We start from the raw sequence: 26,872 nt of genomic DNA on the forward strand, positions 1-26,872 counted from the left end.
CATGTTTACAAACAACAAGGGGGCCCCAATGAGTCAGTACAGGACCTCGGGGAACATGATACTTTTAAACAACAGTGGTCCCATGCACATATTATGACAAGAACAATAAATATAGACAAAATTGATCTATATTGGTTTTGACATGTCCAGCCGGACAGAGGTCGCAATCTTTACTTGATCAACAATGGAAAAGACAAAGAATTCCTTCAACAGTTCACCGTAGCGGGGCACAAGCCTGCACCCAAGCACATACAGGTAATTACAGTTACAGAAGAAAGGAACAAAACAGGGCTATTAGGCAAAAACTGAGGATTTCTGTGAATTACAATGAGACAGAAAATTCAAGTGGCACCTTTACATATACATAGTACATAATATACGTTCTGTATAGGGTGCACATAGAGGTCGACGGCGTTTCGATCCCGGTAAGTAATCATGGGGATCAGCATCAGGACATTAGGTGAAGCCTAATAAATGTTAGCCTCTATTGCTAGGGAAGAATAACCCTGGCGTACTCGTAATTGCGAGTAGGAGGAGATGGCCGGTCAGGCTGCCCAAGTTCGGGAGCTTCCAGAGACGCGTCAGTAAGATCACGTGGCCGAGATGGAGGAGCCCGGGTCAGTCGGGATGTGTTCCTTCCTGAGAATGCTCCCGAACTTGGGCATTACTTCGGATGAATCTGGTGTACTGTTGGGTACTCACCGCTGCCTGCCACAGGTGGGGGGAGGGGACAGTGTGAATCCTTCCCCTACTGCCTGTTGTGAGCCCTTTTGTGGGCTTGGGCACTCTCGCCACGCTCGATGTTCCAACCGGGTCAGTGCGCTTTTGATTCTGGGGGGTGGGGGGTGTTCCTGGGATTAATTTGAATATCTTTTCTTTGAGCCTGAAATGTATTGATACAGTGCAGTGGGCTGGCCTTTGAGGGATCTGTTCCTAGATCGTGCACCTCCTCTACTGATCTGTCTACAGTGCACTGAGCATCTATACGACCCACACCGCCATTCTGTGGCGCTCGCCAGTCTCCTTGAGTTTGTGCGCCGATGTCTTTTTGGGCTGTTCCGGCTCTTAAGCTGAGCTCAGGCCCCCACCTTTGTTGCCCCGTGGAGACGGACACTATACTTCTGGCCAAGCAGCGCCACACATTTGGCCATCAGTGTTCTTAAATGAGCACTTGCCTGTTCTGGCAATCTGGAAGATCCTCCCCAACTTGGAGTCTACCGCTGCCAGTGCACTCATGTGCCGGGGCCCTCTCCTCACGGCCCCGCCCGTCGCAAGTACATGTTCTCTTGAGGAGGCCTCCGCTGGATTGAAATGAAATGAAATAAAATTTGTACTTGTAAAGCGCACTTCTTCCCCAACTGGGGTGTCCTGGCGCTGTAACGCATACCGCTGTGGAACCCTTCCTGGCTTTTCCCTGTGAAAATGTCCATTCCTGGGCACCCCTAAAGTGAAGTCAGGCATCCCAGCGCTGTTGGGGCCGTTGTGGAGATTAAGCAAGCTATTGCCCAGAGTTGCAGAGTGGGACCCATGATTAGAATAGGCACCGAGGCGAGAATTATCAGGTCCGAGGAAATTGAGTCCAAGACCCACCGAGGCAGAAATTGAACCCTAGTCCCGGGCCAGACCTCTGCATCAGGGTCTGCCGCTCTAACCATTGAGCCACACTTCTCCACATTTCACCGGATTTCACCGGCGCTGGGCCTGCGCTCCGACCCCGTCAACACCAGGGGTCCGAACTATGCATTGGTTGCTTGGGGAGTGGTTCTCGCCGAGGGCGTCTGCCACATGGCTCCGCTCCCCAACAATCTCTGCCCTTCAGTGTCAATAGCGGGACCCCATGGCCCTCTGCATCTCCTACCACGGGGCGGAGTTGCTTACTCGTTGCTGCCTCGTCTTGCCTTGAGGCGTCACTGAGGCCAGCTCTCATCGCATCTGCAATGAAGGGCAGACAGGAGCTCCTGTAGCCCCGATCTAAGTGTGGGGCTCATCCAGGTAGGCTCACGCTGCATATTTTGCATTGTTGGCCGGATATTGGACAGGTTTGTCAGGGATGTTTGGGGCGGACTGCCAGAGCCGCGTTAGAGTGCAGCTATCTTCCTCTGCTGCTGGCCACGCCCCCAGCAGTTAACACTATTGATCAGCAAATGTTGCTTCTTAAGTAGACCAAAACCAATGTTTTTCTCAGTATGCCTAATGCTAGCCTTCTTCTACACCAAAATGCCCTGGACTGAACATAAGAATTGCAGGAGAAATATCAATTCCCCCAGGGTCATCCTTCTATTGCTGACAGTCATGTTATTCAGCAATGCACCAGGCCAAAGTACATCATCTAAGATAGGTTAGAGGAGACAGAGAGCTGAAGGGTTCTAGAAAATCAATAAAAAAAAACTCACTATTGTTTTTTTCAAGTATTTCCATCATATCAGACAAAGTAGTGGTTGCTTTAAAATGAGAAAATACTAATGTATTTAATGTGGCCTTTGTTAAGAGAGAAACAAATATAATTTTTCTAAAACATCTGCATGGTACATACCCTTATTTACAAATTGAGATTGTAAAACATTACGGGGTGAAAAAACTATAAGGTTTCAGTACAGTTGTGGTTCAAAGGTGACTTAGTAGGATTTAGTTCATTCAAAAGTATGGCAATGAAATGCATAGAGAGGCATGTGGCGGTGACACAGAAGGCACATCAGGGGGAGAAAAGTAATGTTTACCTTCGTGAAGTGATAACTAGTCACCAAGACAAGATCCATCCCTTTCTAGTTCCTTAAACTGTTGCATAATATATAGTGACTGAGATGGAGTAATTCCTGGAAAAACAACTACTGTACCGATTGTGGAGGACAACAATATGAAGATAGGGTGGGATTGTTTCCGGCTATTTAAGTATGTCTGTGCAGTGCTTTATTTTTACTGCCAGAATGTTTTTTTTGTACTCTTTAAGTAAAATTCCTTGTGCTGAATTATCCCAGGGGTGCATTTGCTACAGGCATTTGCACTCAGTGCTCCGATTATCACATTTGTTTAGCTCAAAAATGAACCAGTACATTAGAAATCTGATTTCTAGACTAGAGCTATGACAAAAGGTCTGGCAGAATCCTTTTCATGGAATCTGTAAATAACGTACGTGTTACCTGCCGGTGCAATTATTATTATTTCTAAGTATCATTAGAATGAGAGTCAGATGGTGCTTCAGCTATTATTCATATAAAGAGAGGCAATATCTCTTAGCCACCAACACTCTGTGCTCTGAATGATTTCCTCTCAGCATTGTAATGCTGAAATATTAATCATATAATAGTTACACCAGATGGAGCAAATGACATGTACCTCTAAAATACAGGTTTTTATCAAAGTTAACATCTAACAGGTATAGCATTTGTTTTGTCATCTTATATTGAATATAGTATAGACCAGATGTCATGAGTGATGTCAGTGGGTTCGAAGAAGCATTGAACTATGTTTAAATTGCTTCAAACTAAAATCCAGGAGATGGTACCACAGAAAGGTGCTAAAGAATGTAAAAGCCCAACGGGTGATAAGAGATGATTCTTCCTGTTCAGGTTTTAGAAGAAGCTTTTAGTGCGAAGGCTAGGCATCACCCCTAAAGGCGTGGAATGGACAATAGTGCTCAGTGCTGAAAGTAATGGTTCATTCTGTGTGTTTAAAATCAGAATTCTGACAATTCAAGCTTGTCTTACCATTTTCATGCTATTTACATTTGAGCAAAACTTGCCTGCCCCTCTTGACAAAGAGGATATTACACTACTATCTGCACCATTCACCTGAAAGGCATTCTTTTAAAAGGAGACTTACTCAGATGACCTGAGGAAAGTAGTTAATCCTATTTTGAAGAATCCAAATATAGATTACAGCCAAGCAATAAATTATACTTTATTTCCACACTGCCATTTTCAGCACAAATACTGGAAACTGCGGACACCACCTAGCTGCAGGAGAAGCTGGAGAATAGACCCCATTTCCTTAATTTCAACACACATCTCATCACCTGAGAAGAAAGGACATTAGGAAACAGCTATCAGTTTTAGGCATTCACACTTCTGGGCATGAGTGGTGAGGTTCTGTGAATTCTGAACCCGTGGGTTCCATTTTTTGTATGGCAGCCATTTTGTGGTTGCCCTCACATAGGCCAATGATTGTGGCTGAGCTGGTCTTTTGGGGACATGTACGCCTTGGCTCGAGTTCATGCTGACTCCTGTTTGACCTGAGTGAACTGACCCTGTTGCCTGAAGCTGACCTTGCTAAACCAGTTCCTGCCCTTTAGCTGATCAAGATTGGGGATCAAAGCACAGGACATTGTAGAGTTTGGTATGCACACACACCCCTTATCCTGCTTCTTATCTGTTTTCTGTTCCTTCTTTTATGGTCTGTTTATGATATGGGTTGTGGTCTTTTTATTATGGGTTTGTCCGGCTTGTGTATGAAGGAATGTCAGGCATTTTGCATGCTTGCAAAAGGTAGGACTGCCCCTTACTTGTATGCTGAAGTTTGTAACCCTAAGCATATAAAAGGTCTCTGCTTTCTGTACTCTTCAGACTGCCTCATTCAGTTGCTACGGCTTCTGTGTGACGTGGCCTCACTTGTTAAATTTAATAAAGATGTCTTTTCCCCCCTGGTGGGCCGGCAAATGACGCAGTTCGAACACTGGCTTGTGTCCAAGGAATCGGATAAGCACCTCATCTCAGACCTTTATCGGATGGTCTCCCCTGCTGCCGACCCTGCTAAAACTGCTGGTCAGCGACGATGGGAAGCCGAACTTGGAAGGACTCTCTCTTCCACAGAATGGAACCACATACACTACAGAGCCGCCCACACCACCCGCAACACCAAGGCTAGGGAATCGGCGATAAAGCTGGCAATCTACTGGCACCTTACCCCAGCGAGACTCAATCAAGGCAACCCAACTCGTAGCGCGCTGTGTTGGAGGGGTTGCGGCGACCGGGGTACACTGACTCACCTTCTGTGGGAATGCCCCGCCTTGCAGGAGTACTGGAAGGCTGTTTTGGACGACATTGATTCCACGTTTGACACTGAGGTCCCCCGCTTCCCAGCGTACACACTCCTAGGGCTCCCCAATGCGCTTACATTCCCCTTGAGATCAGCTCGCGGCAAACAGATGGGCATCGCTATGCAAGCAGCGTCACAACACATCTTATCGCTTTGGGGCTCTACTATCTCACCCACCCATACGGGCTGGCTACATAAGTTGTGGTTCACGCTAGGCATGGAACGAATCCAGGCCACACTCACCCATACCTCTGACTCATTCCGAACTACTTGGCAACCGCTTCTGACGCTGCTATCCAGGGAATTCCATGAAATCACCTGCCCAAAGTACCTTCGCATCTTACGCCTCACAGACTGTATGGTGGACTAAGCACGACCCGAGGCACCTTGACACACTTTAGCTAGCTATGACTCACACGATCACTATGGAACTATGGCGTACTGGTAAGGGTGGGCGTTAGAATTGGGAGTTGGGGGGTGGGGCGGATTTTCAGGGTTGTCTTCTTTACTTGCTGCTCCGATTAGGTGCTTCTCTCGATCTCCGGGCATCGCCTCTCCATCTGGGCATGTTCAACCTGCTCACCTAGCGCTTATTAGAGAAGACATGCTTGTCTGTCTCGCTTGCCAATTTTGCCTGCTGATTGTCTATTGCTATACCCTGCCTGTTTCTTCTGTTTTGAAACTCAATAAAAAATACTTTGATATTAATAAAGATGTCTTTTCATATTTTCAGCTTCTGTGCCAAGTTCTTTTTTATTAGTAAGTATTCCCTGAGAATGAAGATTTCATTTCTTCAAATGGCACGGCCAACGTGGGCTTCATCAGAGAAGTGACTTTCTGTGGGAGTGATTTTGTCAGAGGACTGAAATCTACTGAGGAGGACAGAACAGGATTCTACTAAGGAGGTACTCTGTGCACAGGGATTCTGGAGATTCTTTGATTCTGCAGCCCAGTATATTTCTGATCTTCCTGATTTTGATCCTCCACATGATGTCACTCCTGACTGAGAACCTTTTTGGCGTGAGTATTCTAAAAAAGACCATTAGGTCATGTAGAACTTGACAGTTAGAATTTGGATAACCTTTTGATTAGTAAAAATAAGAAGTACAAGTGGGTCGCTCCCACGACTTTGTTTGGTTTCTTGGTTTTGATTTGGTTATTGCAATTACCAAAGCCGAGGGTCTCGTATATTTGCGAGTATATCGTTTTTGATAACCCCTTCAAGTTTGAAGCTAGATTAGTGAGCTATAAGATGCCTGGTCTTAGCAAATTTAGGATTGTAACTTTGTAACTTTGGAATTTGTGTTGGCCAACTTTGGATTTGTATAGGTTTGTATATATGAATTGCAATTTGTGTAGAACAGGTAATGAGGAGAATTTTCTCTATTTGGTTTAGTTGAACGGTGCACGTACGAAAAGTACATTAAGTACTACATTGATTATAATATTGTATATTTTGCAATATTTTTTGGCATGCCTGTTTAAAAGCTCACATACGAAGAATGTGTGGCTTTATTTGGAAGGTACCATAGTGTGATGTGAAGTAAATTAGCCGGCTTCCCTAGAGGGAATATCTAAATAGGTTTAGATTTACAAACATATTTCTTCCTTAGTGATTTTGTATCCCCAGGGAATTAAAATATGACATAATACATAAAAGGATCCTTTGTTCTGTGCAATGTTATGAAGGAAGATATGCAGAGCGATTTTTTGGTGTTCTGCTAGCCAAAGCTAGTGAATTGAGTGTATTTTCGCTGCTTGGACATAAATCAGTCTGTTGGGCTGTTTTTGCAGTCTTTTGAAACACAATTGAGAAGTGTTTCTTGTAAATATGACTTACAAATAGTATTTACAAATGGTTTGGTTTAAGTACAGTCTGTGGGCTGTCCTTTGTTTTTGTTCTGAGTATTGGTTTGTGGGTTAAATGTGTGTTTAAATGTCTATGTGGTTTTTCCATTAGTGCAATTTCTGTAAGTGAATAGCGTTGGCGCTATTTATGAAATGCATGGCTAAAGTGCGCCGTATTGTGTGTCCTGAGTGTTTCACCCCTTTCTGTTTATGTCTGGAATAAGGGATGCAGCTTGCTTTTATATGTGGTATTATCAAAAACGATTGGGTTTATTAAAAATAATTAAATTATGAAAAATAATTATTAAAAATAAGTGCTACAAATTTCGTTTTTTTACTATTCATGAAGCTTAATGCTCATACTGTGACCTCCTAGCATTATAATTTAATTTGAGTTGTGTTGCACTGCATAATGAGGACATTAGCATATGACATCTCACTTAGCGCAGGCGTATAAAATCATTTTTCTAAGGATTTACATGAGATATGTCTAATGTCTAATATCTGTAATGTGTAAAGAACATTCTGAGGATGATTAATATGTAACATACTTATAGGATATTTATTTTTAAGTGCCCCAAATATCAAAGTCGAATTTGGGTATTTTTGCCATTTATAATAGCTTTAAAGTGCTTTAGGCTTCAGTAAATGCATACATTTAGGTATGAAACACAAATTTGCAGGTTGTTCCCATTTGGGGTTGCGTTTAACCGCTTCCCTGCGGCGCCGATTCCGCCCCTGTGCTGGACATTCCAGAACAGGGTGCGGTCGTGACGGAACCGTTCCGTCATCAGCACAGCTCAGCCGTGACTGATGACGGAACGGTTCCGTCACAAGCATCGAAGGGGTTAATGGCTCAGTGAGCCAATGTGCCTGGTGCAGAGGTTTGAGTTTAATATCAGGGTTGAAGGTTTTTTAACTTTGGCTGGACCTAACTGAGACCTTCATCTATTTAAGGTTGATGAAATGAGTACCATTGCAAACAAGCATTTGTTCTAAAAACTGGTATGTGTGTTTATGTTCTGCGAATTATTCACAGTAAATGTTTTAATAATATAAGTATAGAAATAAATTATAGCCCCTAACAGGAGTAATATATATAACATGTGTTTTAAGTAGAGTGAATTATTGCAGGTTAGGAGGAATCCGGAAGGCCTTTTGTCTTTGACAAACTTCTTAGTGAGCAGAAGCTGGGGGGTAGGACAGCTGCAGAGGCTGGCTCGAGTCCCGCTGAGGTGTTATCTTTAGTTTCCCTGTAAACAATGGAAGGAGGCTGTCATGTTGACATTTGAGACCTTTTAAATTAGGGCTTTGTCTCTGTGAAATGCAGAATGACCTTGCTAAACAGGCCTCTAAAAGGAAGGGTTTCTGGTTTCTCCACAAAATGAAAGAACTTAATTCCAAAGGGAAAATATGAAAAAGGTTTCTTTGAAAGTCCCAACACATGCTAAATGCTCTGCAGAAATGATATATTTGTATCTCTGCCTCTAAAAAAATAATGTCTGCTAGTTGCTTTTATTTGCCCGAAAATGAAGCATTGCATTAAGTCTTAGACAGAAAATAAGACGAAGCTTTTTATTGAAATTTTGAAGGCTACATGCCCAAGTGAGAACGAATTGTGGCGCAAGGCTAACATGGAGTGTCGGTGAAAGAATTTTACTTTTGCAAAGTTAAAAGGGCTTCATGTTGCAAGGTGACTGACAAGATGGTAACAGTTAAGTAATGGAAATTTATTTTTGTGTCTGTTCATGTGTATTATGTTTTGTCTTCTGATTAAAAGTTATAATTGATGTCTGTTTGTTATGAGAAATGTCTCTCTTTTGTGTGTTGTGTATTTTTTTGCTTCTGCTCACAGATCATCCATGGATTGCTCTGGGGGATTTTAAGGCTGACAAGACACGTGAGTTTGGCTGGTTGAAATGAGATGTGTTTTTGCGTAACTTCTTTGGAAAGAAATGTCCATGCGTTTTTCATGTTTGTGTATTTGGTTCTATCATGAATTGTTCTTGCTGGTTCTGTGTGTCTGAAAGTTGTATTTGACAGCAGATATCCACTAATTGGTGATCTACTGTCAAAAAGGAGGGTAAGGATTTTAAACCTGACACAGTGTTATGCGTCACCGCTCATTTATATATGCTATTGTTTTGTCTATGCTTTTTGTGCTTGATATACAGCGAGTATATCTGATGGCTTGACATGTCCGTTTTGTGCAGGTTTTTTTGCATGTTTTTTGTTTTATGTTGCTGCTTATGATACGATTGCAAGTTTGCCTGTGTTGTGAAGGGATATACATGACGATGTGTATCCTGTACAACAGCTGGGTGAATTTGCGCTAAATTTCACAGATATGATATTTTTTCATCCTGTGAGCAAGACAGACAACACTTCACCAGTGCATGTCAAATTTGGCTATAATGGTATTTGAACAAAAATAAAAAAGATATACAGGAAACAAGGTTTCACCTACAGTCAAATTACTGCCCCCTTTCCTGTAAGGAACAGGCAGCCCTAAAATTATGTATCCTGAATTGGACGTAAGGATAAATTATAGATCTGTGACTTTTGTGCATGGTGACCTAATTTTTATATTACATTAGTCAGTTTTGTTCTGCTTCCTGAATAGTGTATGGCTTTGTACCATAAAGGAAACAAGGCTTAATTTTTCCCCTGATTGATGTTGCATCGTGCCTAGTAATTAGGGATTTTAGCTGTGTCCTAGTCCCATTTTCCCTTTTCCATATTCTTTTCACCAGTTAGCCTTCTTTTTGGTATTATTGTATTAGGTTCACACTTCCAGATTGCAGTAATGTACTAGGAACCCCATATTATGTATAAATCCCTTTTGTATAACTAGACTGGTTTTTAAGAATTTTCTTTAGGCCTACCTCGATGTTTTCCAGTCTGACCGTCATGGCAGTGATGGACTGGATAACTGACTCAATGCTATTATAAGACAAGTTTCCACATTTTGATTATTAGCCTGTGTATTGCGTAGTGCACTTGATGCTCAGTTATTAAAAGGGAGGTATCTACATGTCCCTGATAATCTGTATCATGTGATTTCTCTTTTGAAATGTTTTAGATAAGGAATTTAGGAACACCTATATGTAATTATTGAGAGACAAAATGTGTTTACCCCATTAGATGATGCCACTATGTGTGAGGACATCCATTTAGATAAAATTCTCATATAGTTATCTACCCTTAGATGGTAGAGGATATGCTCTCACATGGAAACTCAATTGAAGAAATTAGAGGCACTGTTTTGCTTATTGCCTTTGTCTTTGTATTCTATGAGAATGACAGTGTATTTTAGATCACAATAGTTCAATGGCGTATAGCCCCTACTTTGAAGATTGCAGGCCACCTGTTTGCAGTCCCTTTGTTAAATGAACTGTTTTTGTACTAAATTGAAGGAAAATAACAAATGTGTCCCATTTCCTACGTCACTAGGTTCTGCGGGATTAAGTCATAATAACCTGCGGAACTCACCCACAATCCCATTAGCGACAGCTAACAGATGAAAAGTCCCAGCACCCAGACAGGGATCGCCAGCGTGCCATCAATAATATCGCCAAAGTATTGTGCTTGTTTCATCAGAAGGCGTTGAACATCAAAAAAGAAGGAGGAGCTGGTTTTGCCACAGAACCAGAGTTTCAGTGCAAAAGAGCGAAAGAATTGAGGCTTCAGTCTTCCACCTGTCATATACTGGTAACCTCTGTCAGTGTGCAGTCCCTTGAGTCCCTTGGCCTGAGTTTAGGCCACACCCCCCTTTTCCTTTGCTCCAACGGAAGTGCAGTGCACCGGAGGATTCGAGATTGGCAAAAGGCATTACATTATGGTGCCCATGAAAGAGCAGCCTGAGCGTTCTCTGACACTGAGTAATGAGTGTTGGAGCCTGAGAATGTAGGCCCGGATCTGCGTAAAATGATCTGTGCCCTTGATCAATGGAGAGCACACTATCTGTAGTGCCTGCCGCAGAGAAGAGATATTGGTGCACTGCATTGAGACATTGAGACTTTCGAATGAGCTATGAGTGTTTGCCAGGAGGGCACTCCAACGGATACTGAGAAGCACCATTTTCATGAAAGGCCTGAATGAAGAGGCCCATGCGGAAGAAAACAACAGAAAAGGATTTGATGAACAATAGAAGCCTGCCGGAGAGGCTTGGACGGACTCTGGGTATTTCCCGTGCGATTGCATAAAATGGGTGTTAGGAGACTAATTTTTGCTGTTTTGCTGGCATTGTTTTAAAGTAGTATTCTCTTAAGTAAAAGCGGAATAAAGTCCATTCTCTGTGGAAGAGTATCCCTTTTCATCTGAGAGCATTAATAAAGATCACCACTGTTTCACCTGAACATATAATGAGTTACTGAAATGCATAGGAACCATAAAAAATTTTTACTAGATAATTTTAGGATTTGCATTCTGCTTAGAGTTGTGAAAAATGATACTTTTATTTGTAATAGTGGTCATTACTTTCTCCTGTTGTCCATATGTTCTTAATAACATGTTTTCCAGTATTTTTAAGCATGACGTTGTCTTTTGTGGGTTGGATTGTTTTTGCTACCCAATTGACATCTGTACCCACCTCCCAACCTATGTCTCTTCCTACTACTACTTCTTCGCATTCTTTCCATATTTTATCTGAACATGAACTGGTTAGGAGGTCAGAGTTTACTAATAATTCCTTTGTACAGCTTCTGCATCAACACCAGTTATTAATGAACACCACTACTTGTTGGGTGTGTGGTCTTATGCCACATACTATAGATAGAGGTATTCCCTATTTGGTTCTGTCATTTAGTTACAATGGGTCTGTATGGGCATATCAGACGATGTTTATTTATGCCAACGAAGTCTATCCCTTGCGTTCCATGAAAGATAACTCGAGTAATAATGCCTTAGTGAAGGGAATAACGGATGGTATTGACATCGATTCAGACACAGACTGAGTGATTGCCTATGTAAGGGCAAAAGGAGGTTCTGTGAATTCTGAACCCGTGGGTTCCATTTTGTGTATGGCAGCCATTTTGTGGTTGCCCTCACATAGGCCAATGATTGTGGCTGAGCTGGTCTTTTGGGGACATGTACGCCTTGGCTCAAGTTCATGCTGACTCCTGTTTGACCTGAGTGAACTGACCCTGTTGCCTGAAGCTGACCTTGTTAAACCAGTTCCTGCCCTTTAGCTGATCAAGATTGAGGATCAAAGCAAAGGACATTGTAGAGTTTGGTATGCACACACACACACCCCTTAACCTGCTTCTTCTCTGTTTTCTGTTCCTTCTTTTATGGTCTGTTTATGATATGGGTTGTGGTCCTTTTATTATGGGTTTGTCCGGCTTGTGTAAGAAGGAATGTTAGGCATTTTGCATGCTTGCAAAAGCTAGGACTGCCCCTTACTTGTATTCTGAAGTTTGTAACCCTAAGCATATAAAAGGCCTCTGCTTTCTGTACTCTTCAGACTGCCTCATTCAGTTGCTACAGCTTCTGTGTGACGTGGCCTCACTTGTTAAATTTAATAAAGATGTCTTTTCCTATTTTCAGCTTCTGTGCCAAGTTCTTTTTTATTAGTAAGTATTCCCTGAGAATGAAGATTTCATTACTTCAGTGGCAACCACTGATACCTTGGACAGAGGGTTACTTCTTTCTGTTTGGATCGGGTAGAGGTGTGTAAATGCCAGGACTCTGGACTAGGTTCAGTCACTTGAATCAACTGCCAGCAGCAGATCTAAGTAGGGCAATTTATGTAAACTGAGCTTTGTAAACCTTGAGGTGTGGTGTTCCACCGGGCTCTGCTTTTCCACTTTCTATTGAAAGTTGGTACTTGAGCTGGGTTTATTGCAGTCTATGGTTTCAGATGTAAGCTGATAATAAGGAAGATGTGTGGCGCCGCGGCCAGGGTGACTGACTCCGGAATCTGGGGATCACGGTTCGATCCCCGGCACCGGCGGCAGATTAGCCCAGCACCATGTGACTCTGGGCAATAGCTTGCTTAATCTTCCTGACGGCCCCCCAGCGCCTAGAGACCCTTACGGGTGATTGTGCGCTTTACAAATGTGGATTATTATTATTATTATAAGTAAAAAAAAGAAAATTAAAAAAATATATATATACATATATATATATACAACGTTCCAAAACGACTCCAGTCTCACACTGCTCGCTGAACATATACACACACACACACACACACACACACACACACACACGGTTATTGAGTATCTATCTTTGTTTAGGTAATTATTCATTTTCTTTAGCTCTTTGCTTTCCCGAAGCACACTCTAATTTTGGGCATTTGTTTCTGAAAAGCATAAAAAGTAAAAATGTTTGTTGGATGGTAAAACATTTTGACCTTGAAGGGAACTGCCCTCATCGTGGTTCCTTTCAATGTACAGAAACGACTGCTAGACCAGCAGTCTTCTCCAAATGTGATGCACAGAGAACTGTCCGGGAGGTGGCAGTAATATTCTCTGCCATCCCAATGGACAGTACTTTGTTCGTCCCACTTAAAATCAGGCCCTATGTAATGTCAGTGTGACGAGCAGGTAAGTAAAATGGGAAGACTAGATGATTTGATCGTTTTTATCTGATGACATATGTAGTCATGTTCCTTGTCTGATTTAAAAATATGCATTATCTTGTATAGGTACTGTGGTGTTCCTTATACTACGCATATTCTATTTTCTGTGTCCTCCTTTTGTATTACTTATGATACAGAATGTTGGGAATGTTCTGTCCTTCTATTTAGAGTAATGCTGTACTAGAATGTAAGGGAACCGCTGACGTGCTGGACTGCGTCTTTACAGGTACCTTATTACAGGTGAAAATAAAATAACTGAGTTGCATTAAGGTATTTTGAAGCCCTAAATAAGATAAAAATGTATGAGTCCATCCTTTCTGATTAGAGCCCACGTAGCTGTTTAGTGGGTTCATGGTTCATGAGTGATACCTCCCTCTACCCCATCCCCATGAGACGGCCCTACAGGCGTGCGCACCAGTGTGGTGTATGCATAAAAATGGCATTAGGTACAGTCCTCCCACCGTGGGAAACAATGCATTTGACTGCAGGGAAAGTTCAGAGCAGGCACCATGGGGCACATGCATCATTGAGAAATTTTGCACTTCTTAATTTGCGAAAAATACCGAATTGCAAATTAAGAATTGCAAAATGCTATGCATCATTTTTTCCGGTATTTATTTGTGATTCGGTAAAAATCGCAGTTTTTACCGAATCCCAAATAAATACCGAATTCTTAAGTGCATTTTCGCTATTCCCATTGGTTCCTATGGGCCAAAAGGCCCATAGGATGCAATGAGAAGGCATTTGCAAATTGCGAGTGTCACTTTGAAAATTTCATGGATGCAGGGGGGGGGTCCAAAGGACCCCCCCATGCACCCCTAAAATGTATTTATCGCATCATGTTTCACACGCACATGTGTGTCCGTAACATGAATGTTGAAAAAAATGCATTTTCAGCGTTTTAAACACTTTTTGCAAATTTACCGAGTGGTTCAACCACTCGGTAAATTTGACCCCCTAATTGCGATTTAGCAACTTTAAAAAGTAATCATGCATTGCTTTTAAGAAATCGCATATTTGCGACTTCTTAAAAGCAAACGCAATTTTAGAAATCACAAAAATGTTACGATTTCTAAAATATCATGATGCATCCCAAAAAGCACTTTTGGAATCGCAAACGGCCGATTTTAAGGAATCGCACCGTTTGCGACTCCAAAAATGCTTGATGCATGTGGGCCCATGTGTGGACACACTGTTCACACCTTTTAGAAACATATTATGTACACCCTCATCCTCAGAATTTGGACAAGCCACATAGTTTGGTTTAAGAATACATGACTAGTACTGACAAAAACATGCATTGGATGTGTAAGGGGTGTGTGATAAGTGTGAGAGAACAACAGGCTTGTTACCTGAAAGCTTCATCAGAAAATCGGAGGCCATCTTGACAGAGATGTCTTGACTGAACAGTGAGGATGTGCTGGTGACATAGTCCAATTTGTCTTTCGAATTTAAGTTGTTAGCTTTGCACTTTAGTCTTTCCATGCCACCCAAAGCAAAGGGCAAAGGTGAAGAAATGACCTCCTCCTTGGGCTCCTCTTTGATAGTTAGTTGGGGCATGGGGGCACTCCCATGAACTGCCACCTGAGGAAGCAATGTCCTTCGACCTTTCGAAGCAGATCCCGGCGAGTCTGTCTCTCTATCCTGAAGTCCCTCTTCGTCATCCATCTGTGATTCCTGGATCTCTCCTTCTGTGATCTCTTCCTTAACCTGAACTTCGGTCTTTAAGAAGTGCTGATGGCAACGCATGTGGAGTTTCAGGCTAAAATGGCGGGAGGAGGTGAAAGGGCAGAGTTGGCACTGGAAGGTCTCGCCCCTATCCTGGTGCTGGTGAACCTGAAGACAGGTGAAAGGAAGAAAAAGCAAACCAGGTGAGCTATATGGCATCATACACTCTTATGAAATACAGCACATCATCTTTTGAAAGAACTAGCCTTAAGCACAGGTTGTCCTAATCACAGCATGCGTTACATTTCACAAGCAATGACAATTTCCATTTTTCATAGCTTGTCGAAATATCAATTCTCGTGATTATGAGCCGCATAAGTAAATATTAGACATTTTATGTTATATATGAACGAAACTCCTGCAACTAGAAACATGAAACAATAGTTTGCAACAGCACAAAGCGTATTTAAATTACATTCAAACTGGACAGAAATAATGGAGTTTTCTTTGTCACGAAAATGTTTAATGTCACTGTGCATGATCATTTTTGCATGCCTCAAACATTCTGGATCTTTATAGTGTGAACCCGAAACTGACGACCTTTACAACGTCACTCAGATAATTACCAAAAATCATATTCCTGACCCTCAGAACTGGAACTGAGTGTATGTTCACACACATAGAAAATCGGCCGCATTCGGATATGTAAGAGAAAGGCACTGTAATGTGGTTATATTTTGGGCAGGCACAAGTGGCATTTTGCAAACATCCACAAAGTGCCAGGGAATGCAGAATCCCCTGGGGTTACATTTTGTTTTACTTTACCCTCCACCTGCCTACTTCACCGTGTATTGTGCATTATGGTTTCTTTTTTGTTTTCTTTGCATAAAACCCAATAAAGGTGTTTGAAATATAAGTGGCTTTCTACTGTCTGAAATGTCGAGGGAAAGATGCAAATTCTTTGGGAATACATGGGATGAAGTGTGTAACAGGAAAAGTATCGGCCTGGTGAAAATAAATTAAATTAAACACGTAAATGCACATTTTCTGCCTGGTGAAAATAAATCAAATGAAATATGTAACTGCACATTTGCATCACATTTAAGCGTGCATAATTTGCTACTAGATGGATTCTCTGTATGAGCATGGCTTACACACACATATGTAACCCTAGAAATCTATGCCATGTGGTTCTGAAAATTCTGGGCTCGTGTAATAGATCTGGACTCGAGAATAAAACTTCGTCGTAACATGACGAATTTAGTATCCAAAGACCGAGAATGACGAGTACACTATGTAAAAGCATTTTCATCATATTCGAGTGACGACTTCACTCGAATTCGTCATTATTGTTCTGAACCCTCGGCTTCCATTTTATGTACGGCAGCCATTTTGTGAGTTGCCCTTTACATAGGCTTATAATCCAGCTAAATTCGGTTCCAAAAGGACACGTACACCTTAATCGACTTTCCTATGACCTGTGCAAGTTGGAACCATTGCCCCAGGCTGAACCTGTTTGGTCAGTTCCTCTCCCAGTGGCCGAATGAGATAGCATCAAGGCTCAACCGGCCATAAACCCTTCCATCGCACACACACCCTGCCGAATCTTGCTCACACCTGTCCCTGCTCTTTTCTCTCTCACTTGCTTTATGATGGGGAGGTGCCCGTTTTTTGGGGGGTCCACCGGTATCTGATGGAAATACTGGGCCTTGCCGGGTAATTTGTTATGGGCTGGACAGAAAGAAAAGTGGGCTGTCATCATGACTCTGCTTTTCCTTTGTAAAGAAAATATTAGAATGGTATACTGTAAATCTAAGAATGTTTGCCTGAAGCACAATATTTCGTATAAAAAGAGAAGCCTGACTTTGTAAGATTGAGCAGTCTCCTGAGAACATACATCCCGTATTGTTGTACTTCTAGGACCTGTTACTTGGTTGCAGCCAATAAATCGATCCTTGACTTCACCTAGAAGACTCTGAGTTTCTGTGGTCTGAATCAGGAAAGGACTCGAGGTCTTTGGGTGTGTTCCCTGACACCGCTGGGTTACCGGTTCGGTACCGGTTCTGAAAAACCCAGTACCTCAGCCAGTAATATCCCTGCTATTCTCTACGAATCCCACAAAAATTTACATTTTCATCCATAACTATGAATACTTCTAGGGGAACAGATTGGAAACTTTGAACACGTTGTAAAGTGGGTCATCTGATTGCATTCATACTAAACATTACAATACAAGCATTTAGCTGTCCTCATGCACGGTATAAAGAGAGGAAGGGTTGATGTAATTCCAATCCCAAGTAGTAGATATTGTCTCAGAGCCAAGTCACAAACCTATCTGTGCACCGACGTGACAAGTGAAAAAACAGCTGCACCTACAAGTAACAATTTAAGTTTGCGATTCACCAAATGTGAATTTGTACTTTTTTTGTAAAACTCTTCACAATAGCCGGGTGTGGTCGTTCCACAGTGTGTACACCTGCAAAGGTGGTGAACGCCCAAAAACCTGTTAAGTTTGTGGGTATTCATAGACTAAACATTATAAAACATAACAGAACTACAATGTGATAAAGTAGTAAAAATAACAGTTTGCTAACAAAGGCCTTATTTGTATCGTAGAAGCTGTAATACACAACTGTAACAACAAAAGGGTACCTTTCCAACCATATATCAAAGATAAGTCTATCAAAAACGGAGATTAATTTTATTAACTCGAGACCTATTCCATTAGTGAACTATTTCTTTTTTTTTGTAAAGATTCTAGCGTTGTTACTTTCTGCCACGGAGGAGAGTGAAGCTCCCGACCAGATCTTGAATTCACCACAAGAGAAGACCGTAATTTATCAGAACCGTCTGGCACCATCGTTAATGGAGGAGATTGCAGCCCTCGAGTCCTCAAGATATGAAAAGTAGACATAACTAAGAAGCCATTGTAACAAACAAAAAAAGACCAGAAGACTAGGAGAGATGCTCTGCCGACAGATTTAAGAACTATACATTGTACATCTTCTTTTTAAGATGTTTCGTGTCCTACAAAAAAATTTCCCTGCCCTGATGAAGACTATCCGGATCCCGGTAGCGATGGGTAGGCAAAATAGCCCTGACCAAGGCCTCGAGAACCATTAAACCCCTATTGGTTCTCCCCCTTGAAGTCACACCTACTGGGTACTGTTGACACCTGCACTCCTTGACCTTTAGGCAAGAACAGTCCAAACAAGGTAGTACAACAGATAATATATGTATTATAGGTTGACACTTTTACTAGGTCTTCCCTTGTGATAGATGTAAAATTATATTAGGTCCTGAAGAATCGCAGCACAATTGCAAAAGCGAGAAACATGTCGACCTCACAGAACGCATTGTAGTCCACGATCGTGATACGGAACCTTAATTTCTGGCGATCATAGGCTACCCACTGGTTTTAACATATAGCATGGGAACCACCAGAATAAATTGATCTCCGGTACCTCGTGCTATATTTTAACGCACCCACCTACACTATCCACCCTCCACCTGGCCCCTCACTTGCACTTCACCCACAGGCTGTTGGAAAAAAGATCTCCGATAAAGAGCCCCTCATAGAGGTGAGCCCGTTAGACATTGCACCGCCTGCCCAACGAGGAGCAACGGCCGATGATGAAGCATGACACTCGCAAGAGTGTGTGAGGCCATTAATTCCAACTAATGGGATGCCCAGGGTAGCCCTCCACTGAGCACTACCCTCTTATTAATTTTCTTCCCCTACTGACCATACCACTCTCCTTTTATCTGTAGGAACAACCGAGTCCCTTTTTGTTAGACTTTATTTCTGAGGCCAAGAGCAACCCGATTGACTTAAAATTAATCAAGGATTAGTCTGGGCTATATTACATTGGCACAGACCTAGAGTTCTACACATGAGCTCTGACATCATTAGGATCACACAATTAAAAAGAGTACTGTGGAGATTACAATAACTAGGCCCCGCTATCAAAAAGTATAGTAGGACTTTTAGGTTTTTCGGAAGTATACAAAATGTGCGATCTGATGTGTTTATAATTTGTTTGTAAAGTTTAATGTGTTTATTTGTAGAGATATATCTGTTGACTCGTCATTGTTATAATCTTGTATCGTATACTGTAGTAATATGTTTTATGTATTATGCAATGCAAATGGTTTAATGCTTTGCTCCACTTCCATCTTTTAGAAAATGTTTAACTGTTTTGACACAGCTAAAGGACTGTGGTATATGATTAAACATTGACATAATCCATTTGAAGTGTATGGTTTAATTCAAGAAATGGGAAAATTACTAAAATAAGAAATAGTTCACTAATGAAATAGGTCCAGAGTTAATAAAATTAATCTCTGTTTTTGATAGACTTATCTTTGATCTATGGTTGGAGATGTACCCTTTTGTTGTTACAGTTTAATAAATTTCAGCCTCTCCAGGCCTTAACTGAATCACTCCTCTACATGAGGCTCCGTAATACACAACTGGGCAGTCTAACTTGGTTAGGACAGATACACATACAAATTTATAAGAGCTAAGGATGAGGGATCCCTCTGGTCTACCCATATCTCAGCTTACTTTACTGCAGTAAACTACACAGGCGGATTCATAAAGCAGCTTGTAGTCCTAAGTGATGTACTGGATGAGCCACTATTGAGGACACGTCAGATTACTGGTTCACAGAATTCCAAAGTGAGGGAGCCTACAGAGGCTGTGAACACCCACAAGCTAGCATGTTTGCAGGTGAACCACATTCATACTCGGGTACCTTCCATCCTGAAATGGTCACAGATTTCCTACTCCAAAGGGTATGGGTAGATTTGTTTTAGGTGTAGAAGTTGGGATATAATAACCAACCCCAAATAGATAGAGTTATAGAGGCAAGAGGGGATCTTCCAAAGAGGAAATATTGTCCCATCCTGAGAAATTATTTTAAAACATACAGTAAATACCACAAAGGCACATTGCCATCACATTTTCAAATGCAGAAATGTATTCACATACATTTTTGAATATGCAAATCTCTACTCCTGCAAGTACTATTGGGATTCTGTGACAATCGCAGTGTCCCATGAGTACTTTGTGAATTTCATGAAAGTCAGAAATGTACACCGCGCTTAAGCCTAAGTGCATAAATGTATGCCTTTTAAGATGGTGGTTTTGCAGATAGCAACTTTAGCAACAAACTCTGTATTTTCTCTCACAAATCCTTTTTTCTTCTTCTTCTTCTGTCTCAGGCCTTTTTAGGTCGAGCCTAGTAGACAGTGCATTAGTAGTCTGTTGCGAGGCATACTGTGACCTACCAATAACAAAGAGGGACTTTGTGTCCGACCATTGGTTGGCTCTCCTTGTCTCCCAGTACATCTGTCATGTTTGTGACACCGTACCCATCCGCTAAACTCTAAATCAGGCAGGCCCTTACTCTTTTTCCCCAATTCTGGATGATGAGCACTAGGTGCTCAGGCTTCCCTAGTGAGGGAACACCCTCAGGAGCAAACTATCCATGACAGCCCCACTCAGAGCTTTGACTGGCAAAGAAAAAGACTTCAGCAATATCTTCTAGTTAATGTATCTGGCTCCAGTTTCCACCAATCCCCACTGAAGGATCCGGAAAACCATAAAAGTGACTATGTGCGAAGGTAAAACCTGTAACAGGGACCCGTATTAAATAAATCCCAGTGTCAAAGTAAACCCAGAGGCTACAAAATCCTGCTTTGTCATTCTTTTGGTGCCAAAACTAAAGGTTGAAGCTAGACCTCAACAACAATGTAACTGGCATTAAGGGGTCATCGCCGGCTTCAGCTTCCAGCCGTGCCCACCGGGAGGACATTAAGTACCAAAAAACCTTTCCTTGTCACAAGATAAAAGGATTGATCAGTGTGACCTGCTCTGCTTATCCAATCCCTGCTCCGTCACTGTCGGTCTGAAATTGTTCCTAGGAACTGGTCAGCCACGAACTGTAACTTTCGATTGGCACTTTAAGTATTCTTGATACTTTTTGCCTCAAAACTTATAAGCAATTATATCTCTGGTATTCATAACCAATTTTAATTATTCTAGTGCCTCATTGCTCATTCATGTTTTCCTGATTTTTCCAACTTTGTTTGGGATATTTACAGTGTTTCCCGACTTTAAAATTGTTTGGTACCGCTTGAACTAAGCAAGCACTTACCTGGGAATGTTCCACTGTGCTATTGCTGTCATGAATCGAGCAGATAATCTATAACTAAGCTGTAACCTAACCAGGTTGTATTTCTTGACTGGCTAATGGAACCTCCCTCCCAAATTAATAAACCTGTTTCTGCCAAGCTTGGTATGACAAGAAGGTTTGTAGGCAATCCTAATGTTGGCAGATTAATGAATCGAGAGGCAGTAAATAACAAGCATTGGCAAAGTCAAAAGGCCGTTGGCTGCTAGCGTTTTGGCTTTATCAATGCTTGCTTTGTTTTGTCATGGTTTTTTAAAAACTTTATTTCTGGTGAAGCTGCCTGGCCCTCTTCAGTCTAAAAAAAGGCATTGGCTAAAAGCAGAAATATGTTTCGGTCTCAAAAACACACACATCACCATAGTAGTCGCTGACACTGAAGGAAACTACTAGGTGTTCATATGTGCTCCTTGTAAAAGGCAGAATGCTGTCACTCATAGTAAAGTTATCCAATATCCCATGGTTTGTGCTGTAGACGACGGAAAGAAAATGTGAATGGCACAGCAACAGACCAATGGATGAAGAGGCCAGGATGAAAGCCCCTATAAGTAACTGTATCATACCTATAATTTTAGTAAAATCAAAAGGTGTTGTTTAACACCAGACTTAAAAAATATTAGCCCAGGATCACATGATTGTATTGCCAGCAGGGGGCCAGGATTAAAACAATGTTTTTCTGGTAGGCTGGAGTGCATCTAGACTAAAGGTGATCTGTGCTACATTGAACGATTTTCTTGCTAAATGTAATCAATAAACTTGCCAAGGCAAGAAAAGGAAAAATTGGAAGATGGAGGCAATGTACGAATGTGTGGAACATGTTAAGAATTTTGAAACAAGCATATTACCTAAGATAAAGAAGATTAAAAATGAAAAGTCACATTAGTTTGATTTGATACTTTAAAATTAGTTTCAAGAAATTTATGGCAATAAGCAAACGGAGATATTCACTTTTTTAATCACATATTGAAATAGTTGGTACTAGCCATATAATCTTTGCATTTCTGGTTTTCTGCTTGAGAAAAGTGGCGAAAGAACATCTTAAAGAATATGTGCATACCCTGCTGGATGTGCTCATAATATTTCACAGGGAAGACAAGTTGTGAGGACAACAGTTAGACAAATAAACTTTTATTTTAACACACAGATTTTTAGAGCAAATTCTGTAGTACAAATTCCTGCCTCTTGGGTCAGGAGATTCTCATGGTTAATCTCCTCCATACATGTAAACGTTCTGTGCTGACCCATAATGGATGAGTGGAGAGGTTTAGAAAGACAATGCTGCATGTGAATAGTGTGAAGTTGATTATTTCCAGCTATAGAGTATGTCAGAATCTTAGATAGAATGCCTGGGCTTAATTTGAGCCGGTGGTTTCCAGTGCCCGCACCGCCACGTGAGTGGTTTCAGGTGCTCGGCCCCGGCACTGGATTGCCAGCACTGCACTTATGGCAGTCTGCCACATGGAGGCGCTGCTCACCTAATTTCGAGATGCACATAACAAGGGGTGTTTATGAATACAATACACATTAAAAATTACCACTACCTGCCTCCTCAGCTATGGGGACCTGGAATAATTTGAACTGTCGCACTTGCAGGCAAGAGAGATGATTAGTAGTTGTTTTGGCAATGTTAGAAATGGGATTTCTGGTTGGCTAAGGTTGCACCAAAGTCAGGCAGAAACCACCACTCTAGTCAGGGCAAGGGAGATACACGCCAAAGATAACCCCTGCTCACCCCCTTGGTAGCTTGGCACGAGCAGTCAGGCTTATCCTGGAGGCAACGTGTAAAGCTTTTGCGCAACACAATAGGCACACCACAAAAGGAACTCCACACAAGGTTATATAAAAAATAGCTGTGTATTGGTTGTACGTTTATGATATGCCTTACTTTTACTAAATTCGCCTTGTGATGGTTCTGACAGTGGTCCAGTGGGCCCTGTCAGGTGTAAATAATCCCTTGTAGATATGACCTAGTGCCAGGTGGCACCATGTGTTTACTATTCTAATGTGTTATGAGAATACAAAGGCTGATATAACCTTGTGTGGAGTTCCTTTTGTAGCGTGCCTGGGATGTTGTTGCTGTGTGCGTGCGCAAATGCTTTACACATGGCCTCCGGGATAAGCCTGACTGCTCGTGCCAAGCTACCAATGGGGTGAGCAGAGGTTATCTTTGGCCTGTAACTCCCTTACCCTGACTAGAGTGGTGGTCTCTGCCTGGCTTTGGCACAAGCCTTAGCCAACCAGAGTTCCCATTTCTAACAGGCAACGATTATAGGGGCAATGGGTGGTGCAAGCTGCAGGGGCCTCCTGGGCAGAGCCCTGGCACTTATTTTACAAATTAAGAACTGTAGAATGCAATTCACTTTATTTCAAAGCACTGCACTTCTGGGTATTTTATTTGTGCACTGGACCCTACCTGCTACTCAGACAAATATGTGAGGATTATGTGCCCTTTTTAGTCATTTGAATAAGGGTTTGCAGTATCCGGGAAAGCAACTTTTTGAACAATAAAATATCTGTCTGTCTAGATACAAGAATAGAAACATGTTGTAACCTCTTTTCCTCTCTGCGACTAAACCATCAGACTTGCTCTCTCCTAATAATGAATGTGTGGTTTGTATTCCCAAATTAGTAGGTGGCACAATGCGATAATTCAGGACTTTTCATTATCATTAATACGAATATTATTTCTAGAGGTGTGCTGGCCTGTCAAGAGATTTAGAAAATGACAATCATTTCCTGTAATGACATTCCTGGGTGTACTCAGACTAAAATCAGGAGGAGATTCCAAATATATTACTTAAGTGATCACATTTCATGTTACTCTGTTGCGCTCAACGTAATTTAGGCCTAAGGCATTCCTGAGGCAGAAATAATTGTTTCGAGACACCATAGGAATGTCTGGTTGTCAGCCAGTGAATTTAATAAGCAGAGAGTAGCGGCTTATGCTGTAAATTGTGCGCATCCTTACGGGTAAAAAGGAGGTTTACCTTGATATTGATTGGTAACACTCTCTAACTCATATGTTTGAGAGTATTCACATACCACTTTCTGTTAGTTCTTCCTCCTGTAAATAATTGCGAGTTCACTGCAGCCAATGGCATGAGCAAAACATGTTTCCAGGGTGGGGATTTTGAGAAAACACCCCAATATTTAATAATACTGTGCAGATGTGCCTCAATGGGGAATCTTATTTTGATGACAGAGAAACAAAAAAGCACGAGGCCATTTTCACCTGTTGGAAAATTTGGAAGCGTAAACATTACGATGGACTGGAATGCAGCCTACATAATTATCCATGACTGAGATTATTTCAGGCCCTCCAGGTGTCTAGCCCCTGAGTGCACACATCCCAAGGCTGTGAGTAGTGGGGAGCTTGCCACAGGGAATGGCCTCTGGTCCGGCTATGCGTCCAACCCCTCTCACACCTCCCTGCTGCTGAGAATGCTGCTTATAATGTAGTTTGAGGGCACCGCTCGTAAGTTACACGATGCACCGCTCCGTTCCACACTGCAGCCTTGGCCAACCGACACGGCGCCATCGACTCCGGTTTGTCAGCTGACGACAGCGCTTCAGCAACAACGACGCTGCTTACACTGTGACCTGCTAGCATCGCAACGAGCACCGCACCGCTCCGCACCACAGCCCTGGTCTCACCAACACCGCTGGATGACCATCACAGAGCCGATTGCTGCATCACGACCTGAGGGCACCACACGCCGTACCTCTGCACTTCCCTCCGCAGCCCCGATGCCAGCACTCCTGACATCAACCGCACAGTGTTTGATCTGCAACGCAATTGACTTCGAGGGCCCGACAACGCCTGCACCGCACTCTGGAACAGACGCCACTGATGCCCTGTATTTCTAAAGGTACTGTTGCGGGTCTTACCGACACCGTAGCTGGCCCACGACGCTGCAGTTTGCCAGAACTTTTTGAATTTGTTGTTCACAACACCCCGATATCCCTGGACTGAGCAATCATCTTCAGGGAACTGTATTTTAAGTTTATTTCTGATTATTTGTATTTCCAAGAACTGTAAGGTGGATTTTGATCATTTTTGGTCTTATTTTGCACAGATAAAATATTGTATTTTTTTCTAAAACTGGTGTAGTGTCCTTTTGTAGTATTTGCACTGCTTTACTGCTGGTTATGTGCAAATGCTTTACACACTGCCTCTGAGATAAGCCTGACTGCTCATGCAAAGCTTCAAAGGGAGTGAGCAGGGGTTATTTCAGAAGTGTATCCCCTTTACCCTGACTAGGAAGAAAGGTCCCTACTTGGAGAGGTTAACAACCTGCCAGCTAGAGAACCCCATTTCTAACAGACCCCTTCCCCTTTGAGAATGTCAATATAAATATTTTTAAGAGCAGACAGTGGTCCCACAGACCTCTACCTTCTCTTAATAATTGAAACTTCAAGGGTTAATTTATTTTTTTCTAAATATATCCTGGTTTCCTTTATGGAAAACGAACTGTCTGCTGACCTCAGCAGGCCACCATCCCTGTGATGTCTGTGATTCCTAATGGGCCAATAACCATAACCTACCTTATTAACACTCATGAGGTAGGTTGATTTGGACCCATGAAGAATTCCTATATGAAGCTCAAAAAGTTTCATACATTAGGAATATCGATTTCCTAATTGCAATTTAAAGAGAATCACAATTAGATAATTGGTATTCCTAATGTGTGCACATCTGGCCCCTTGTCTCTTAGTTAAAATGGATGTTTGGAGACAAATGCCATATTCTTTTTCTGCTATGTCTTAATGATACAAATGGACGAGCCATTCAAGACTCAAATCAAATGCCTTACCCTTGCTTGGATTGAGGTGCCCATAGGACCATTGATCCAAAGACAAGCTGATAATTCTTGTGGCTTCATTCATGAAGACTCCTCCTCTAGCGCTCTGGCAGCTATGTTGTGTTCTTATTTTGGATTTGTTGACAGTGAAGGCTCCGCAGATTCTGTGCATGTGTTCGGAGAGGGATATGATGCAAAAAATGATCTCCGAGCAATTTCACATCACTCGGCAGGATTTTGATTGTCAGCACCTCTAAAATGCAGGCCTCTCCACAAAGTGAAATGAAAAACGAGAACAACCTGCAGACAGTATGGACCCTATGAGAAGGTCTGGTGGCAGCTGAGATTTGCAGTTCAATTTTTTTGCATCAACAGCGTGGACTCTCACAAACCTTTGTTTTTTTCTTGAAGTGCAATTGCCTTCAATGAAGGGGTTGAGCCTCTCCTGAAATGGGTCTCTTTGTTAAGTCAATGAATGCAGGTGATATTAACATTAAAATAAAATACCCGGCCTTTCCTTAACTTAGCATTCTTTGTACTGAAGTAGCTCCTCAAACAATTAAAGACAACGCATTATCATGTAAAACAGGTGAATGAAAGAGATACCTGAATTGTACAATGCAAAATGAGGTAACCAGAGCTCAATTCTGGCATCCTGCTTGATCAAATAATGTGATTCTAGTCAATTACCTTATTTCACTCTGCCTACTTGTCCTTGATGCCCTATACACAACCTATTGTATGTT

The 26,872-nt window shown here is 42.0% G+C and overlaps 1 protein-coding gene across 3 annotated transcripts in view; it reads right to left on the reverse strand.

The window, feature by feature from the left end:
* Positions 1-26,872, reverse strand: part of ZNF827 (zinc finger protein 827) — a 635,524-nt gene that overhangs the window by 287,905 nt on the left and 320,747 nt on the right. For all 3 annotated transcript variants that reach the window (XM_078676888.1, XM_078676891.1, XM_078676890.1), the window contains exon 4: positions 14,815-15,298. In XM_078676888.1, the coding sequence (XP_078533014.1) occupies positions 14,815-15,298 (484 nt within the window). The remainder of the gene's footprint in view (positions 1-14,814; positions 15,299-26,872) is intronic.

Source organism: Lissotriton helveticus, chromosome 2_1 (assembly GCF_964261635.1).
Source record: "Lissotriton helveticus chromosome 2_1, aLisHel1.1, whole genome shotgun sequence".
NCBI classification, from domain to species: domain Eukaryota; kingdom Metazoa; phylum Chordata; class Amphibia; order Caudata; family Salamandridae; genus Lissotriton; species Lissotriton helveticus.